The following is a 19,311-nucleotide window of genomic DNA, read 5'->3' as shown; positions in this document are numbered from 1 at the left end:
GGACCCCCAAAAAACTGGAGGGCAGACCCCTTATAGTACATGCAGGCTTTCCCACTAGTGTTCTAGGAACCCACAGGCATCAGTGTACCAGCTAATGTTGTGAGAGGCTGCATCTGGCTTTAGTGAATTTTTTTTGGAGATTCTTTCAACACATTTGCCCATTTCATGTTGGGTGATTTATGAGTGCATCTGCCCACTCTGCGCTGAGTGTTCAGCAGTTTTTGACCAATAACGGTATGACCCCCAAGCTCTACCCTCCCTATTCACCCAATTTTACCCTGAGTGACTTTTTTTTTCCATATTAAAAAAGTCCTCGAAGGGAAACGTTTTGCTGATGTGGAAGAGGCGAAACAAAAAACTGTAGAAACACTAAAAGGCATAAAAATTGATGAGTTCAAAAACTGTTTTGAGCAGTGGAAAAAGCATCTTGATAGGTGTATTGCATCAAATGTAGAGTACTTTGAAGGTGACTGAATTTTAAAACGTGTAAGAATAAATATACACTTTTTTTAATAAATAAATTTCAGGTTTTTTTGGGTCCCCCGAATGTTGAATGAGTAAATGGATCAGTAGATGTGTTTAATGCATCTAAATACTACTTGGGAAAATTTTACAATAGAACAATTAGGGAAATATAGGATTCCTGTTGAAATTATCCCCAATATTTCCTCCACTAAACCAAAAGAAAGCACATCATTTTTTCTGGGGACAAAACTGACCACAATCTGCCCTAGACAGAAGAGAGACTCCTGTGATTCTAAGATGCTTAACTTAGCATTGCACTTTTCTTTTGGTAGAAAAATGTCAGTGAAATATATTCCCATTTGTACTTTGTGTCTACAGGGCATGTTTCAACGTAGCTGCTGTTTTAATTTATTTCAAATACCTATTGTGTTCCTTTTTCTACTAGTGCACATGAGGAAAAATGTTTCTTTCTTTCTTTCTTTTTTTTTTTTTTGAGTTGGAGTCTCACTCTGTCACCCAGACTAGAGTGCAGTGGCCGCTCCCGGCCACCGCAGCCTCAACCTGCTGGGCTCCGGTGATCCTTCCGTCTCAGCCTTCCAAGTAGCTGGAATTACAGGCATGAGCTACCACGCCTGGCTGATTTTTTGATTTATTGTAGAGATGAGGTCTCGCTGCCCAGGTAGGTCTCGAACCCACGGGCTCAGGCAATCCACTCACCTCAGCCTCCCAAAGGCGCGGGTTTACAGGCTGAGCGACCGAGCCCGGCTGGAAAAATGTTTCTTATTGCAGCTTCAAAATTATGTACAGCAGACTAGAAAAAATACACTTTAAAGTGCTATTTTGGTGATCTCTAAAAGAGCCAGAAATGTGTTGCAAGATCATGTGGCTATATATTAGCAGTCAGCCGAGTGTCATTTTAACTAACTGGAAACAGTTCTCCAAGGTCATTGGTAACCTCACATTCCCAAATTGCCATGCATGAAGGAGCCACAGTGCTCTACCTGTCATCTTCTTAGCAAGGTATAATATAAGCTAAGATGACGAGAGTCTGTGGTATTGTATGCAGCATATTTCTTCATCTCACCAGGTAGCTCATAAAACCATGTTAGTTTATTTCATAAACATGGAGTGTCTACTCCGTGATAGACCCTTGAGCTAGGAAAGTGAAGACACCATCATTCACAGCCAAGTGGGAGGAGATAGACAATAGTGAATATGATGAAGTGTATCAACATTTTACTGGATCTGCTCACCTCTTGGTCAGATATGTCTCATTTAGGTAAGTCTGCTTTCATGTAGCATCCAGATGAAAGTCTTTTAAAATAAAGCTTAAAAACAAACTACAAAAAGAGAAAGTCCCCTATGTTCTTTAGTGAAGTTGAAGGAGTCAGGAAAACTGGAATGTTTCCTGTGTTGCCAGTAAAACGGGTTTGAGCTATGTATGTCAGCATTTCCTGACAGGTGTTACAGCAGGGTGGGGTTTTCTCTGGAGCACCAAAGAGCACACGTTTATCTTTAGACCATGGGAACTAGTCTGGAGTCGGAGCATTGCTGTATTTTTATGTCATGGTTTAAATGTTAGCAAGTAGAGACATCTAATCATTAGAAAAAGTAAAACAATGGAAGTAGGTTAACGGTACTAGGCAGTAAATGTCTACCTTCTTTAGGTCAATTGTTTCTGTTTCTTTGCTGAGTTAAAAGGATGCCTTCCTGGGGACCAAAATGGGGTGGTTGTGTTGTAACTTTAGATAATCATGTTAAATTAAGCTATGAGGTATGACAGGCTGAAAATTGTTAGGAGAAAGTCTAACACCTTGCTAAGTGTGAATGAAAGCCTGAGAGTTGCCAATCTGATGAGGTGTTAAGACACCTTTTCTGAAATTGGACCAAAGAGGTAAAAAAAAGCTTCACCATCTGAATAACATATTTGCATTATAAAACTTAAAATAATCTGTTGTGTACCATAGACTTTTTATTTTGATCATCTGTGTCAAATCTGCTTTTAAATATTGGTTCCCCAAATTCTAAACACGGGGTTTATTTCTTTCCAGTTAATGTATTCACTGACCTTCATAACTTTTCCCAAAGATGCTCATAGCAGAGAGCTATGAGGTATGAACATACCCTGGCCCTAGACTATTGGAGTTTTGCTCTTCTCACTGTTAATAATGTACAGTTCTGATGTTCTCTTCTAGGACAGCTGGGAATCTTTTCTCCATAACCCTTGTAATTGTCATTTATATGACTGTCATGGGCTACTGATGACAGCATCCTTCTCTGCTCCTGAGATTGTGTTCCTTAGGGTGAAGAGTGGGGAGGATTCTCTAGCAGGCAAGTCAGGTCTGAGAGAGGCACTCCTCAAGCTTTCTGAATACCCCTTTATCTGCACAAAACTGAGAGCTAAAAGACTGAAAATAAGATGGTTAAACCACCTCAGTGATTTATCTCCTTATTTTTGTTACTTAAAAGCCAGTTTGCCATTCTACGTGTATGCCTTTGGGTGTGTCAAGCCATGATTTAGAGCTTTGGTCTTCCTCCTGTTTCCCTTTACCAAGTTCTGAGCAGTGCATTTTGCTGATTACAGTCCAGGCTCATTGTTCCTGCCAGGCCACACTCCCACTCCTGGTTTCTTTTATGTGTTCTCTAAAAATATTTTAAACAGACATGCTCTGCCAAGTGATTTCCAACTTAATGGGAATCAATTAAAATGGGAAGTCATGGAGGTGTATTCACTGCTTGTTTTCTGCTCTCTTACATAATTTATAATGTGTTCTACTCAACTACCTGAGTATTGGTTGGTGACTTCTGAGCCCATTGAAACAGGCGTTCATAGACATTTCCATCATAGCAGCCAAGTGCTGAATTTAAACACTGATCGGTGAAGTCAAAAGCATCAGTCAACAAGATGGCATCCTTCCTGAGAAAGGAAACAAGAGGTTGTGAGTATTTTAGATTGCTCTTATGAATCTAATTAATCTGGGCTGGTGAATAACAACACTTAACTAGAGGTTGCATTATTATTCAGTTTTTGAACAATTCAGATGTGTGTGTAGCTTTTTTTGTGTGTGTCAGGGTCTCCTGTCACTCAGGCTGGAGTGCAGTGGTACGATCACACCTCACTGCAGCCTCGATCTCCTGCACTCAGGTGATCCTTCTGCCTCAGGCTCCCAAGTGGCTGGGATTACAGGTACATGCCACCATGCCCAGCTTCTGTAAAATTTTTTTTTTTTGGTAGAGTTGAGGTTTCACCATGTTGCCCAGGCTGTCTTGAACTACTGGGCTCAAGCAATCCTCCCTCCTCGACCTCCCAAAGTGCTGGAATTATAGGCATGAGCCATTATGCCCAGCCAGCTTTTTTTTTTTAATTTTTATTTTTCAATTTGTTATTTATGTATAGTATAGTTAAAGAGTTCCTTAAGACTTGTTGTTTGACAAACAGCACATCCTTATCTCATCTCTGCTTTTTCTCCCCAGGGGCAATCACTGTTAACATTTTAGCTGATATTTTGGTATTTACCTGGATATCTGAACATCTTGTTTATATTGCTGCTTCTTGATGGTGCAGTTTTAGATATTAGATGTTGACTTTTAATTACAAAATGCAAGAATTTATTTTTAGCACCCCTCTCTTCACCCTCACCTCCCCCTGTTCCCATTCTTTCTCCCCTTGGTGTTCCTGCCTCTCAATATAGCTATAATTTTGATCAGACCAATATTAAGTGTTGATTATTTGTCACCAAAGCATTTGAAGTGACTGGGATACTTCTTGATGGCCTCTCATCATCATGTGAGCCCTGCCACTAACTGTCACCCCTTGTGGTCTCCCTTATTCAACTGAAATTACATGGTCTATTATATTGTTCCCTCAAAAATATATTCAACAAATTTTGTTTGTGCTTTGTCTTGCTAGTTTAACAAAACCTACCCCTTCTTATCTTCAATTTTCCACTGACTTCATGCCACCACTTTATAGCCACATATGGCTGGAAAAACCCATCCTGACTGGTGTAACAAGGGTGGACCTGATGGCTGCTCAGAAGCCATGTGACACTGCTCTATTTGTTTATTTTTTCCTTCTCTTAATGACTGTTTTATACCTTCTCTTTGGTCCTCAAGTCTACATTACCCACCTCCCTGTCTCTTACTTGGATGATTCTGCATTCCACGTCACTGATAAAGGGAAGTAGTAAGAGGATTTCTATAATTCCCATGCCTGAATTTATACCTACAATGTCTTCCTTCTTCTTAGTATAGGTCAGTTGACCAGGCTCTCAACTCAGTCCATTCCCTCCTTGCCCACTAGATGCCTTTTCCTCTTATCTATTGGAAAACAATGTTTAAGACTTTCTCTTGCCTTTCCTCTAAAATGTTGGAATTCTGTCTCCTGGATCATTTCCATCAGTATGTAACTATGCTGTCATTTTTTCTGTCTTAGGCACAAGCTTTTGACAGTGTTTCCTTCTCTATCATCTTGGCTCCCCTTTATGATAGAACTCCTTGAAAATGTTATGCCTGTTTATGCTTGCTATTTCCAGTTCTCCCATTCTCTCCTGAACTGGAGCCATTCATGTTTTCACTCCCACCACTCCACTGAAATAGTACTTGTCAAAGTCACCTCCTTGTTCTCTTTGGAGGGTCTCAAGGCTCAGTACATGGACCTTCTCTTCATGCGCTTATTCCTTGTGTTATCATTCCTCTCATGGCTTTAAATATCAACCATATGCCAGTGACTTCCAGATTTATCCCTCCATTGTCACTTACCTGCTTACCAACATCTGTACTTAGATTTCTTTCTTTATTTCTTTCTTGTTTGAGTTGGAGTCTCACTCTGTTGCCCAAATTGGAGTATAGTGGCCACTCCCGGCCACTGCAGTCTCTACCTGCTGGGCTCTGGTGATCCTTCCGCCTCAGCCTTCCAAGTAGCCAGAATTACAGGCATGCACTACCACGCCCGTCTGATTTTTTGATTTATTGTAAAGATGAGGTCTCGCTAAGTTGCCCAGGTGGGTCTCGAACCTGCAGGCTCAGGCAATCCACTCACCTCAGCCTCCCAAAGCATGGGATCACAGGCTGAGCGACCGAGCCTGGCTTGTACTTAAATTTCTAACAGGGTCTTCAAATGTGATGTGTCCAAAACCAAACTCCTGATCTGCTAGACCTTCTCCTGTTCATCCTGCTCAAACCTGTAGTCTTCTGTATTTATGGTAAATGGCAACTCTGTCCTTCTGGCACAATATCTTGATTCTTCTTTCTTGTTAATCTCAGCAAATCCTATTCTGCCCTAAAGTTGTAACTAAATTTCGACCACTTCCTACTACATCCAGTGTTACCACTAGTTCTATCCACTATCATCTCTTACTTGGATTATCGCATTAGCCTCTCAACTGGTCTCCCAGCTTTTCACTCTTAATTCTTAAAATGGAAGCTAGAGTGAGTCTTTAAAAGTACATATCAGATTCTTTCAGGTTGTACCTATTCTATGCTCAAAGCCCTCCATCCTCACAAAATAAGAGCCCTTAAGTCTTGGCAGCGACCTACCCTACTACTCTCTCTTTTCCCTCTGTATACTCCCTTAACTCTCTGACCTTGCTTTCATTTTCCACCTTAGTCATTCCCTTCCTGTCTCTGTGTCTTTTCTCTCCTCTGGTTGGATGTGCTAAGTCCACTCTGGCCAATAGCATTTGTGCAGCCATGCACCACATAGTGATGTTTTGGTCAATGACGGACCATATATATGATGGTGGTTCCATAAGATTATCATGGAGCTGAAAAATTCCTATGGTATAGTGAACTGTGTCACAATCCTCACAGTATTCAGTACAGTTACAGACTGTGCAGGTTTGTATCCTAGGAGCAATAGACTATCCCATATGGTCAAGGTGTGTGGTAGGCTATACCATCCATGTTTGTATAAGCTACACTCTGTGATGTTCACACAATGATGAAATCACCTAATGATGCATTTCTCAGAACGTATCTCCATTACTAAATGACATATGATTGTACTTATGCTTTGCCTGTAATGCTCTTTCCCAGCATATGGCTTCTCCCCTTTTCTGCCAGGTCTTTCCTTAAATGTCACCCTTCCAGGGAGGCATTCCCTGACCAATTTATTTTTTGTCTTTATTTGTATTAGCAATGAGGTCTTGCTATGTTGCCCTGGCTGGTCTTGAATGCCTGGCCTCAAGCAATTCTACTTTTGTCTCCTGAGTTGCTGGAATTACAGGTGTGAGCCACTGCACATGGTTACTCTGACTTTTATTTTTATTTTTTTGAGTGGGAGTCTCACTCTGTTGCCCAGGCTAGAATACAGTGGCACGCTCATGGTCACCACAGCCTTAACCTGCTGGATTCAGGTGATCCTTCTGCCTCAGCCTTCCAAGTAGCTAGAGCCATAGGCATGTGCCACCACGTCAGCTAATTTTTTGACTTATTGTAGAGATGAGGTCTTGCTAAGTTGCCTAGGCTGGTCTTGAATCCAAGGGTTTAGGTAATCCTCTCGCCTCAGTCTCCCAAAGTGCTGGGATTACAGGCATGGGCCATGATGCCTGACTTACTCTGACTTTTAAAATCTGTAGACTTCCCCATTCCTTAGCATTCCTTTTCTGTCTTCCTGCTATCCTTTTCTTCATAGCACTTATTACCATTTCACAGAGTATGTGTTAGACCTATTGTGTCAGTCTGTCTTCTCTAGTTTATAGGCATTTGTAGCCCTTTTCAATCTGAAACTCATATTCTTCATTTGAGGGATGTTTTCTTGAGTTATTTTATTAATGATTTGCTTCCTTCTATTTTCTCTGTCTTCTCTTTCTAGACCTCTTCTTCAGCTGATGGACAGCTAAGATTGGCCCTCTTACTTTTTTTTTTTTGACTTGGAGTCTCTCTCCATCGCCCAGGCTGAAGTGCAGTGGCAGGCTCACGGCCACCCCAGAGTCAACCTGCTGGGCTCCTGCAATCCGTCTGCTTCAGCCTTCCAAGTAGCTGGAACTACAGGTGTGTGCTACCCTGCCTGGCTAATTTTTGATTCATTGTAGAGACGAGGTCTCACCATGTTGCCTAGGCTGGTCTCGAACCTGCAGGCTCAGGCAATCCTCTCGCCTCAACCTCCCAAAGTGCTGGAATTACAGGCTTGAGCCACTGCGCCCGACCAGCCCTCTTACTTTAAAAAAACCTTTTCTCTCCTATTTTTTGTCTCTTTGTTTTCTTTCTGTGGGATTTCTGCAACTTTATCTTCCAATCCTTAAATTGAGTTTTTCATTTCCACTATCATTTTTTAATTTCGAAGCGTTCTTTTTTTTGTTCTCTGAATATTACTTTTTAAATAATGACATTCTGGTTTTTATTTTGCAGTTGCAATATCTCAATATCTCTTCGTAACTCTGAGGATATTACTGATTTTTTTTTTTAATGTTTTCTTCTCTCCAAGGATTCTCTTATATCCTCCTATTGTCTTGTTCTTGCTTGACTTGATCTCCACCTTTTATGTTAGGAGATTTCCTCAAGTGTCTGGTGATCCCTGAGTATCTGATGATAGCTAAGAGCAGGGCATCAATTAGCCAATTAGAAGCCTGTGGGTGTGCTTGTGAATGTGGGATTCCCTATGGGGTGAATTGGGTAGACTCTGGCATCAGTGTCTTTAGCTGCTTTTTCTTGGGCTGATCAGATTCCAGAGAAGGACCATCTTATCTTCCTGTAGGGTACTAGTCTGGTTGCCAAGTTTTTTAGGAACCATTGGGAAAAGAGGGCTAGATGAGGGAGATGTCAGCATTTGGCCTATAAAGGGTGCCTACTGGCTGTATGGTAGCTTTATCCTCAACTGGGCTTGATGTTTCCTAGTCCACAGATGCTCTGTTTACCCTCTGTCACGACAAGGTCAAGGAAGCCAGTCTCAGAGGAAGAGGGGAACTGGAATTCAGCTCCCTCTGGAAGCAGACTTTCAACCCATCCTGGCAGTCTCACCGTCACCTCCACTGCCAGAGGTACAGTTTTGCTAGTTCCTGGGTTTCTCTGGTGCAACTTGTCTGCTAAACCACTAGTTAAAAAAATTTTCAATCCACACTCAATCTTAGCCAAAAGACTAAAAAGTGAAACAAATTTTCAGTCCAGCCGGGCTCGGTGGCTCAGCCTGTAATCCCGTGCCTTTGGGAGGCTGAGGTGAGTGGATTGCCTGAGCCTGCGGGTTCAAGACCTGCCTGGGCAACTTGGTGAGACCTCATCTCTATAAAAAATTAGCCGGGTGAGGTAGGGCACGCCTGTAGTTCCAGCTACTTGGAAGGTTGAAGCGGAAGGATTGCCGAAGCCCAGAGGGTCGAGGCTGTGGTGGCTGGGAGCGGCCTCTGCACTCTGGGCGACAGAGTGAGAGACTGCAACTCAAAAAAAAAAAAAAAAAAATTCAGTCCATTTGCTGATGTTTTAGTAGGATTTCAGGAAGGAACAAAAATGCATATATTTAATCTGTTGTCTTTACCTTAAAGTTTCACAACTGAGATTTTATTACCACTTAACCAAGCTAAAACCATTCGGTCAGTTAGTTAACATTACACAGAGATTTGGTTCTTGGTGACACTTAGAATATTGTTCTGTCCTTCATTTGTCATCTCAGAAATCTTGGGGCTATAATAACTAATCGAGGCAGGGAACTGTGACACAGAATAGGTAAAAACTTGGAATCTGTTACATACCTAATTACCCTGCAGTAGTAAGGTTACTTAGGAACCATAATGTAAGTAAATCAATTTGTGGGTTTGATGCTTGAGTAAGTTGGCAGTTTGTGTCAGTGCTGTCTGTCTTGTCTTGAATTGTAAGTCTCTGGAGCCAAGGCAAGAACTTAGAAATGCTGTTTGCAAATTAAAAAAACATGCTTATGGGGTGTTAAGGCAATCTTTTGTATTTTATCATTACCACCAACCAGGACTAGAACATTATTCTCTCATGTGCCTTTGAATACTGAGCACTTCAGAAAGTTAGACATACTTAGGCTTGAACTATGCAGTACTTAATTATGCTCTTAATGGTTTTCACCACTGGATTCCCTATACTAGGAAAAGTTTAATATCTGGGACATAATTGTATCAAATGTATTTTTGACAGTTTTGATGATTTAATTGAATAAACATTTATGGGCCACCAACTATCTGCTAGTTGCTTATATGTAGTCCTAAATGGCATGCAACATACTGTATATTGTTAGAAATAAAAAGCATTTGCTCTAATATTTTTAAACCTCTGTCTTACAAATCTTGTTTTTAAAACATTTCAGTTTTTTTCTTTTTATTGTCTTAGTCTTATTGATAAATGATAAACATTGGAGGTTCTGTGAGAAAAGCCACTCACCCATACAGTAGGCATCATATTTTCTGTCCAGTGAGGTCTCAGAAAGATTGTTTTCTCATGGTAGCATTTTTCATCTTGTGGACAATGGTGAATAATTTGTATTGTTTTAATTTCTGGTTTTTTTTTTTTTTCCAGTATCCTGGTTAGGTTGGGCTTTGGTTTTGATATGTTTTTAAATAAATAATTTAGATTATAGAATAACAGGATGAAAGCACTATATTAGTATTTCACGACCCTAAATGGTGGTGTGTTAATGCTTCATTTAAAAACTATTGTTTTTCAAATCAATATAAATTATTGAACTTTAAAAATAATTTCATCTTGAAGCTGAGGGTTGATTAAAATAAGTTGACTAAACTTGGTAAGAATTTATTTAAACACATTCAACAAAGACAAGGATATGTCTGAAATAACACCTTGACTTTAAGCTTAACATACAGGCTAAGAGCTCATGTGCATGCTCAGACAGTCCTGATTGTACCTGGCTCCTCCTCTGGCTAACCACTATATCAGGCATGTTAACTTCTATAAACCTGAGTTTCCTCTGCTGTAACAGGGAGATTAATAGTATTCATTTCAAAGGGCTGTAAGGATTAAATGAGATGATGTATGTAAAAGCCTTCAGTGCAGGGCCTGGCATGTAAATGCTTCTTAAATGTTAGCTGTGATTAAGACTATTATTGTTAGCGCATATCATTCCTGTGTAGCATGCTTCATTTTATTCCTATTCCTTAGATACTGTTCCTATTTCCTCGACAGTGTTGAAGAGTTCAATTGAGGTAGCTAATTTATTCTTAAGCATTTTTATTTCTAACTTTCCCCCATTTTTTCATTAATTCATAATGTTTTATGTTGGTATAATAGTGCTAGGGTATAAACCTCTCCAGGGCTGTTGCTCTTTTGCAAGGACCCCCATTAGCAAGGTTTTGTAGTTTGAAGTGACCTGTGGAAAAGGTCTGGGGTTTTTCTCTGGAGGCTAACATGGTTTGAAGTCTCAGCCACTCACCGGATCAGGCGGAGCAGGTCCAGGTAGGCTGTTCTCACCGTGTCTACTTGGGCCCCAGACAGGAAACCATCATAGAGAAAGTCACCTGAGTTAGTCAAGATACCATGTAAGGCGTGGAGGTCACAGAGGCGCTTGAGCACCTGGTGAATCGCTGGTTCATTTTCTAGTTGCTTCAGAGCTTCTTTAAAAGTCTTCACAATGACATAGTGGCAGTGTGCCTACAAAGACACAAAGATGCATTCGCCATGGATTTCTGATCTCTGACACCAGAAGTCATCCTGAGAACTTGGCAAGACTGCTGGAATACGCTTGCTGCAGCTGTGTTTCCTAGTGGCTGACAAGCAGCCACCTTTTCTCTAGCTTGCTCTGGGTCTGAGTCTTTTTGATAGTATGGATGTGTGTATGTGAGTGTGTGTCGGGGCTGGTGGCTGTTGGTTTCTTCATCTTGCTTTGGGCAGTTTCAAGTGGGTTTGAAAATGGAGGAAAAAAAGCACAGGGGTGTTGGAGACTGGCCTGAGGAAAGTGGAAGACAGCACCACTCTTCTCAAGAAAATAGCTATTTATCATCTGCCATGTTCAAGGCATTCAGAGTGTGTGTGTGTGTGTGTGTGTGTGTGTGTGTGTGTGTGCCATAGAGTGAGAAAGTAAGGGTTCAAAATGTGTATGGTGTTTATTCCAGCTAGAATATAAATTCCTTGAGGTAAGCAGTGCTTTTTTATTCAGCCCATATGTAATGTCTGGCTTTGTCAGTTTTAAGATACTTTGGTACCTATTGGTAAGTGACCACTGCCATCAACCCCATGAGAGCCCCCTCTGCCAGGTGGGCTCCTTCCCTGGGACTCTCAACTTCTCCCACAGTCCAGCAACTAAAGAAGTAACATCTGACCCAGCAGGAGGTCTTCAGGACTCTGCTTCCAAGTCCATTTTGATTGGTTAGTGTCCCTCTCTTATTGGCTGTTAAATATTTGGAATACTTCTCTCTCCAAGACAAGTGCACATGATTATTTTGTCAGGTAGGATTATATGAGTTCCATGAGGGGGAGAGGGTATAAAGCATTTTTATGTGCATACAGATTACCTGAGGATCTTGTCAAAATGCAGATTCCAGGGTAGGGCCTGAGACTGCATTTATAACAAGCTCCTCTGTGATGACTATGCTGTTGGTAGTGACTTTAAGCAGCAAGACTTAGGATGTCTTGGGGATTCAAAGGAATTCACCCAGGGGGACGAGGGATGGATAAAAGGTCATTCCAGGCAGGGAGACCTTCTTGAGCAGGAAGCTGAAGGCAGTTGAGGCCAAAGCACTGGGGTATAATGAGGTGATGGCAGGGAGTGGGGGGATTTAGGGTGGACCCACGCCTGCAGCCTAGGTCAGCGAAGGGCTATGAATGACATGGTCAGAATTTTATTCTGCGGGGCTTGGTTGTCTGATCTGGGCAGAGACCTGATCAAGTTTCTCACTTGGAAAGAACCTGCCTTTCCTGGGAGCCCTCACACAGGTGCTGTCGACTCCACTTTGCCACGCAGAGCAGGTGTGCTCACAGTGTGTTGGTCTTGCAGCATTTGGGTGTGGAAGACGAGCTGATGTGCTGGCTCCAGTAGCCTCTGCTGCTTGGACAGGGTCCACGTGGCAGAACTGGAGACTGTGCTTCATTCAGTTAGACCCTGCTTGCCCTGACCTGAGCTTGGGGCCATGTCATCAAATGTTCAAGGTACTGGATTGAGGAGTAGCGTGATGGAGAGCTGCTTCAGGGCCTCTGCCTTGGAAGGCAGGATGAGGACCAGAGAGAGAAGGTGGCCTCTGTGCTTTGGGGGATGCTGAGCCAAACTTTGGTACCATGCTCAGAGCTCTGTGAACTTTACTAACTTTGTGTGTGTCTTGGTTTAAATCTTGCCTCCTGTGGGTGGGAGTGGAATGCATGGCACTTATGAACTGGGTTCTCTCTAAGTTTTACATGTATTAATCATTTAATCCTCATCATAATTCTACAAAGTAACTACTGTTATTAGCTCCATTTTGCAGATGAAGAGCCTGAGACTCTGAAAAATTAAGTTTCTTGCCCAAGGACATATGGCTAGTAAATGGTAGCCATGAGATCCAAACCCAGGCTATACTCCTAAGTGCTACCCTGAATGACCAGCATTTGCTCCAGTGGTCCTGGAGACTGACATCTCTCCTGGGCAGGGTCTAAGATTAGAGGACCAGAACCTGTCAGAGCCTAAAAGCCTCTTTTTTTTTTTTTGAGTTGGAGTCTCACTCTGTTGCCCAGACTGGTGTGCAGTGGCACACTCATGGCCACCCCAGCGTTGACCTGCTGGGCTCAGGTCATCCTTCCGCCTCAGCCTTCCAAGTAGCTGGAACTACAGGTGCGTGCTACCATGCCCATCTAGTTTTTAATTTATTGTAGAGATGCGACCTTGCCAAGTTGCCCGAACTGGTCTCAAAGCCATGGACTCAGACAATCCACTTACCTCACCCTCCCAAAGTGCTGGTATTACAGGCTGAGCCACCGATCCCGGCCTTAAAAGACTCTTCTTTGGCCTTCCTAGACTCTGGTGTGGCCATGTGGTCTTTGAACTATGGCTGTTGCCATGCTTCCTGGCTTTGGCTCCCTCCCCCACCTTGGGGAGGTGAATCTTCTTTCTTCCTTCTCTTTCTCTCTCTAATTTACTTTTAAATAAACTTTTCTTTTTCTTAAAAAAAAAAAAAAGACTTTTCTATGTCCCTTTGTTTTACAAAGCCCAGAGAGGGAAGGGACTGCTTGAGGCCGTGCAGAGCTGGGACCAGAACTTAGCCTATGGCTCCTCCTTGTCTGCCCTGTCAAAGTCAGCACCTCCTATCCTCCACCAAGTTGTAATAATTCTCATTCTGCACATTTATGGTTTCCAGATGGGGCCAGTTGGGTGCTTGAGCTTTCTGTAGAGTACATGGTCCCTCATGAGCACAGAAGGTACAGAATGCCCTGTCCATTTGGACCTTGGAGACCCAGCTGGGGCATCACCTTCCCAGGAAGCCATCAGGGACTTGCTCTTCTCCAGGCTGGCTGAGCTTCCAGTCCTCAGAGCTTGGGGCTCACCTCAGTTACTCATCACACCCTCCCTGGTATGTGGGAAAGGACTTGAACTCAGCTATATTCTTCATTTGGGACTTAACTCCTCTGCATTCTTTCCTCACCCTTAAAATGGACATGATGCTGGTCTTCCTCACAGGGTTGTATGTATCAATTGAAGTAACACTGGCAAGCAGGGTCATAGACAGGACATAAGTTTGGAAAATGGACAAGGAAAGAAATAATGGGTGATTATGGTTCCTTTTTGGTAATCTGGTGAAAGTGTGAAGCCCTTGGCTAACCCTCTATGTTGACAGGACATTTAGCACAGTAGGGAGTATGGTGGAGGTAGCAGGTCACCAGTGCACTTGTGTCCAGCCTGCCGGTTCACCCCTGCCCCACAGGGCCTCTGCGGTCCTTCTAGGCTTTTCTGTTTTAAGGCTGTCATTTTCTAGGCCTGAGGCCTGCAGATTGGAGCCATCGTTTTTAGTTCTCCAGTTGTTAGCAGAGTCAGAGTCCCAACTGCCTAAACTAGAATTCAGAAGTCATTTTTACCTCTTGTCCACTCATTGCTCTCTGAGGCCTGTCCCTTCCGGTACGCCCTTAGTATCTCTGCATCTACTCACTTCTCCCCTTGCCCTCTCCTAAGCTCATGGTTGGGACCACAGAGTCCTGGCTCAGACTGTTGCTGTTCGCTCCTAACTGGCTTCTGGTCTCGGTTCATTCCTGTCTCTGCAGCCTATGCAAGTCTAGAATTTCACTCCCCTTATATGGACTTGTCAAAGACTTCCCACTGCACTGAAAACAAAACTCAGACTTCTCCCAGCGAGGCCTAAGGTCCCAGGCCTTGCCTATCCACTCCCTTCCCGTCCTTCCTCTTCTTGTTTCATTCTTCCTCCTTGGGACGACCTGCACTTCCTCCCAAGCACCTGCCACTCCTTGTCTCCTTTTGCACATGTTGCTCCCTTTGCCTGGAAACCTTCCTCTTGAAGTCGTCACCCCCGCCCTTTGCTGGCTAATTTCAGCTCATCCTTGAGGTCAGTCTTTTGTCACTTCTGGGAAGTCTTTCTGACTCCTCAAGGTAGACAGACATGCCTGCTCAGGGTTCCACAGCAGCCTGCATTTCCCATCTGCCTTGGTTGTGGCAGTGTATGGGCAGTTGGCCTCACTGTTGAGCATCCAACCCTGTGTTTGGTGCAGAATGGGTGCTCAAATATTTGCCAACTGATTGAATTATGCATAAACACAAAACATAGTGGAAATTGAATCAGACATCCAAGGATTGCCTGTGGGACTGAGGGAGACTTGACCTGCTTTTCTATCTGGGAGGAAATATTTGAACAACCTGAAGCAAATTCAATAACACTGCCTCATTACCTTTTCCCCCAAGAGCTGCCAGCAAGATTGCTTTGGAGTTAAGTCCTTTAATTAAAATACCCTGGACTAAAGCCTGGGAAGCAAAATGAGGGCAGTGGCCCGCGGAGCAGGGCTGGGGAATAATGGCAGAGCTTGGATTTTTCCCAGCAGGGCAGCCAGCCTGGGAGACAAAACAGATCCCTGTCAGCTCCAGCTGACGGCAGCTCACCTTAGCCGCCCGGAGATGTATGACAGTGGTCTGGTTCCAGGCCTCATACTGGTCAGCCCCGGATTGCGTCAGGGTCTGTAAATGATGTACTGAGTCCTTTATAAGCCTGAAAGCCAAAGAGAAAAAGGTTCATCTACCTGATTGAGTAGCAGAGATAACTGATGGGCTGCCTGGGGGACCTCAGAAGTGGAAATGATTCCTATTTATCGACCATTTATGTGTCATGAAGCTAAATACTTGATATTCGTTATCTCTTTAAGGGTAGGCATTCCCAACTTACAGTGGGGAAAACTGAGTCCCAGAAAGGTTAACCAACCTGTCCAGGGTCACACAGGGAGTAGAGCCAGAAATTTGGACTTGTTCTTAATCATCGTTTTGTAAAGCCACAGGGCTATAGGCAGGAGCTATGCCCTCTTTCTAATGTAGGTTCCATCCTGACGCCAATGTCTTCAGGCCGACCTGCTGACTGATTTACTATGGCCTGATCAAGGAGGGTGGCTTCTTTCTAAAGTCTAGTGAGGCCTGTCAGTCACCCAGCCTGCTGCAAGTTCTACCCAAGGGATCCAAAAACAAAAACAGAAAATCAACCCTGGTTCTCCAAACCACTAAATTAGTCACTTACCATTTCATTAAACTTTACTCTCTTTTTATTTTCTATTCCCTGCCCATGCATCCATGACCCTTGGAATTTGTGTGTAAAGCAAACTGTTTATTAAGCAATATTTATTTTGCTTTGTCAGGGCTTAGATAAGCAGATGTCACATTGAGTTCCAAGCAGAGAGAAATATTATGGCATTTAATCACCCCAAGCCTTACCTTCCCCTCCTCAACTCTATGCTAAAATGTAAGCTCTGTGAGGCTTCCTGATAGATCGATCACCAGTGCCTAGAACAGTGCCTAACTTACTGTAGGATCTTAATAAATAGTTCTGGAATAAATAAATGAATGTTCCAAGTTAATTGTGATCTTGAAATAGCTATTAACCATTCCTGGGACCACAGGTTGGGATATAAGGCCTCTTACCATACACAAATTTTTTTTTGCAGTTTGTTTTTGGTGTTTTCGTTTGGGGCAGTGTTCAGAAGATTTCCTCTTCAGGCAGTTCAACCTTTCCATCTTTTCCATGGTGTCTGTGTTGGGCCAGGACCTGCCTCTCTTTATTCCCAGCCCCTAGCATCTGTGGTCATTCCTGACACATAGTAGGTACCTGACTGCATTTGTTGAATGACAGAATGGATGAGTCCTTAGTTTTGTCTATGTTCCCTGGAGCCTACTACACCCTGGAAATAAACCAATTCTGTCCCTTGGGGTAATCATATTTTTAAAAATTATTTTGGATTATGGGATATTTCAAACATGAGTATTGCTTTATAGGTATTTGCATATTGATACAGTTATAGTATTTACATGTAGGTACAATTGTTGTATTGCAAATCACCATAGGAACCTAATAAAGATTTTAAACATTTCTATCACTAGCCAGAGAGGTGATGTATGTCCTTCTGTTACCATGACCAGGATGGAGAAGTGATACTGGGACTTGCCCTCTGTCTACCCAATGTGCCAGGAGCTGAGAGAACTGGAGAGGCTTAGGAATGGGGTGGTTTGTAGAAATGTATCCACAAATGTCTACCTAACCATCTCAAAGGCCCTGGCATGGGAAGGAGTCTATCCTGGTGGGATGGCTGATTTTTCGGCACTGACTTACCTGACTGCCACGTGTGCCCAGGCCGTGGTGTAGAGCTCTGGAAAGAGGAAGTCGGCTGCTTGCTGGGCGGGGCACCTGGCCAGGTCAGGCACAGTGAGATACGCAACAGACTGAGGGAGAGACCTCTGTGATAAGCTGGGGGAAACCTGAGCCTGCAGGTAGCTCTTCACCAGAAACCTGGGAGATGGGGTGGAAGCAGGTGAGAGGGTGGGGACTCTGGGATAGCCCAGCCCCCTCACCCAGAGATAGGCATGCTCATATTGGGCTCCAGCCTCCCGCCTGGTGGGTCCTCCTCACTCCAGAGCCTCTCGCCCATCCTGCCATGAGATCCTTGAGGCCTTCGGTGAGGTGTACCCTGAGTCCCATGAAGCAGACACTCAGATCCTGAGCATAATCCCTCTTGAGATCCGAGCACACTGAATTTTTCCTGTCAGAATCTTCTGATTTGGGGATTTATGATAACTTGTGCAGTGATTGTATGGAAATTAAATTTTTTTAGCTGAAGAAAGAAAGATAGGCTGGGCTTGGTGGCTCAGCCTGTAATCCCGTGCTTTGGGAGGCTGAGGAGAGTGGATTGCCTGAGTCCGCAGGTTCGAGACCCGCCTGGGCAGTGAGACCTCATCTCTACAATAAATCAAAAAATTAGCCGGGCATGGTAGCGCGCGCCTGTAGTTCCAGCTACTTGGAAGGCTGAGGCAGAAGGATCGCCAGAGCCCAGCAGGTCGAGGCTGCGGTGGCTGGGAGCAGCCACTGCACTCCAGTCTGGGTGACAGAGTGAGACTCCCAACTCCAAAAAAAAAAAAGGAAGATAGGTGCAAGAATGCTAACATGTGTAGGAGGATTGCAGGTGACTCTCAGCTGCTGCTTGTTGATAATCCAGCGGTGTAGGTTCTGGGCTTAGACAGCGCAGGATTCCCTTGCAGCCTCACCAAGACTTGTGTGATGGGAAGTAGCTTCACATCCCTTAGTCTCTGTCCATTTCTAGATGGGGATGTGGACTCTTAACCGCCAGGGGTTTGTGGATACAGGGTGAGATCATATTTGTAAAGTGCTTGGCACACTGCTGGGCACAGAATACCTAATACATACTATTCTATTCCTTTGGTAATTAAATATATTATGTATTTTAAAAAATCTAATAAATGCTTTATGTTATATTTGCCAGTGAACTCCTTTCTCCCTGCACAGAGGAGCATTTGCTTGGTTTGGTCACCTGAGAATAGGTGAGTATGAGGGACCCTGTCAGCCTTGAGGCCCCTAAGACATAAGGGCTGAAAAGACCCATCTGCATGGAAGAGGCTGGCTGGACCATGGCCTCCTGCCTTCTAGGTCTATACTAAGGCTGGGGGATGCTGTGGCAAGCAAGGCAGCTGCAGTCCTGCCCTCAGGGAGTGGGAGCTCCTAGTCATATTGGGAGCAGAACTAAGAAGTTAAATAAAAAGAATGAGACATTGTAGGCTGTGAAGCTGCTTCAAAGGAAACAAGGCAGTGCTGGGTGGGAGGGAGGTAAGTGCAAAAGCCCTGTGGATGGCAAGAAGCATGTGGCCGGCAGAAGTGAACAGAGGGCCCAGGCTCAGTGGCTCAGCCTATAATCCCAGCACTTTGGGAGGCCGAGGCAAGTGGATTGCCTGAGCCCGCAAGTTCAAGACCAGCCTGGGCAACTTGGCAAGACCTTGTCTCTAAAATACATACAAAATTAGCTGGGTATGGTAGTGTATGCATGTAGTTCTGGCTACTTGGAAGGCTGAAGTAGAAGGATTGCTGGAGTCTAGCAGGTTGATGCTGGGGTGGCTGAGAGTGTGCCAGAGTACTCCAGCCTGGGCGACAGAGTGAGACTCTAACTCAATTAAAAAAAAAAAAGCAAGCAGAGGTGGAGGCTGTAAGACAAGATGGACAAGGAGGTAGGGGTCAGGTCGTAAGGACCCAGAGGCCACAGCATAGAGTCCTATGGGCACTGGGAAGCCATTGAATACTTTTAAGCAATAGAAAGATGTGATCCTAGCCGGGCTCAGTGGCTCAGCCTGTAATCCCGCGCTTTGGGAGGCTGAGATGAGTGGATTGCCTGAGCTTATGGGTTTGAGACCTGCCTGGGCAACTTGGTGAGCCCTCATCTCTACAATAAATCAAAAAATTAGCCGGGCGTGATAGCGCGCGCCTGTAGTTC

At 43.9% G+C, this 19,311-nt stretch overlaps 1 protein-coding gene across 1 annotated transcript in view; it reads right to left on the bottom strand.

Moving 5' to 3' along the window:
• ACOX2 (acyl-CoA oxidase 2) overlaps positions 1–19,311 on the bottom strand; it is a 28,577-nt gene that overhangs the window by 723 nt on the left and 8,543 nt on the right. Inside the window, exons 10-13 of the mRNA XM_008058524.2 lie at positions 17,148–17,324; positions 15,440–15,545; positions 10,805–11,022; positions 3,250–3,382 (exon numbers count right to left, since the gene is read on the bottom strand). Of these exons, the coding sequence (XP_008056715.1) occupies positions 3,250–3,382; positions 10,805–11,022; positions 15,440–15,545; positions 17,148–17,324 (634 nt within the window). The remainder of the gene's footprint in view (positions 1–3,249; positions 3,383–10,804; positions 11,023–15,439; positions 15,546–17,147; positions 17,325–19,311) is intronic.

Source organism: Carlito syrichta, unplaced genomic scaffold (assembly GCF_000164805.1).
Source record: "Carlito syrichta isolate Samal-C Ts95f unplaced genomic scaffold, Tarsius_syrichta-2.0.1 Scaffold303376, whole genome shotgun sequence".
Lineage (NCBI taxonomy): Eukaryota > Metazoa > Chordata > Mammalia > Primates > Tarsiidae > Carlito > Carlito syrichta.
This window is presented reverse-complemented; position numbering and strand designations above follow the sequence as displayed.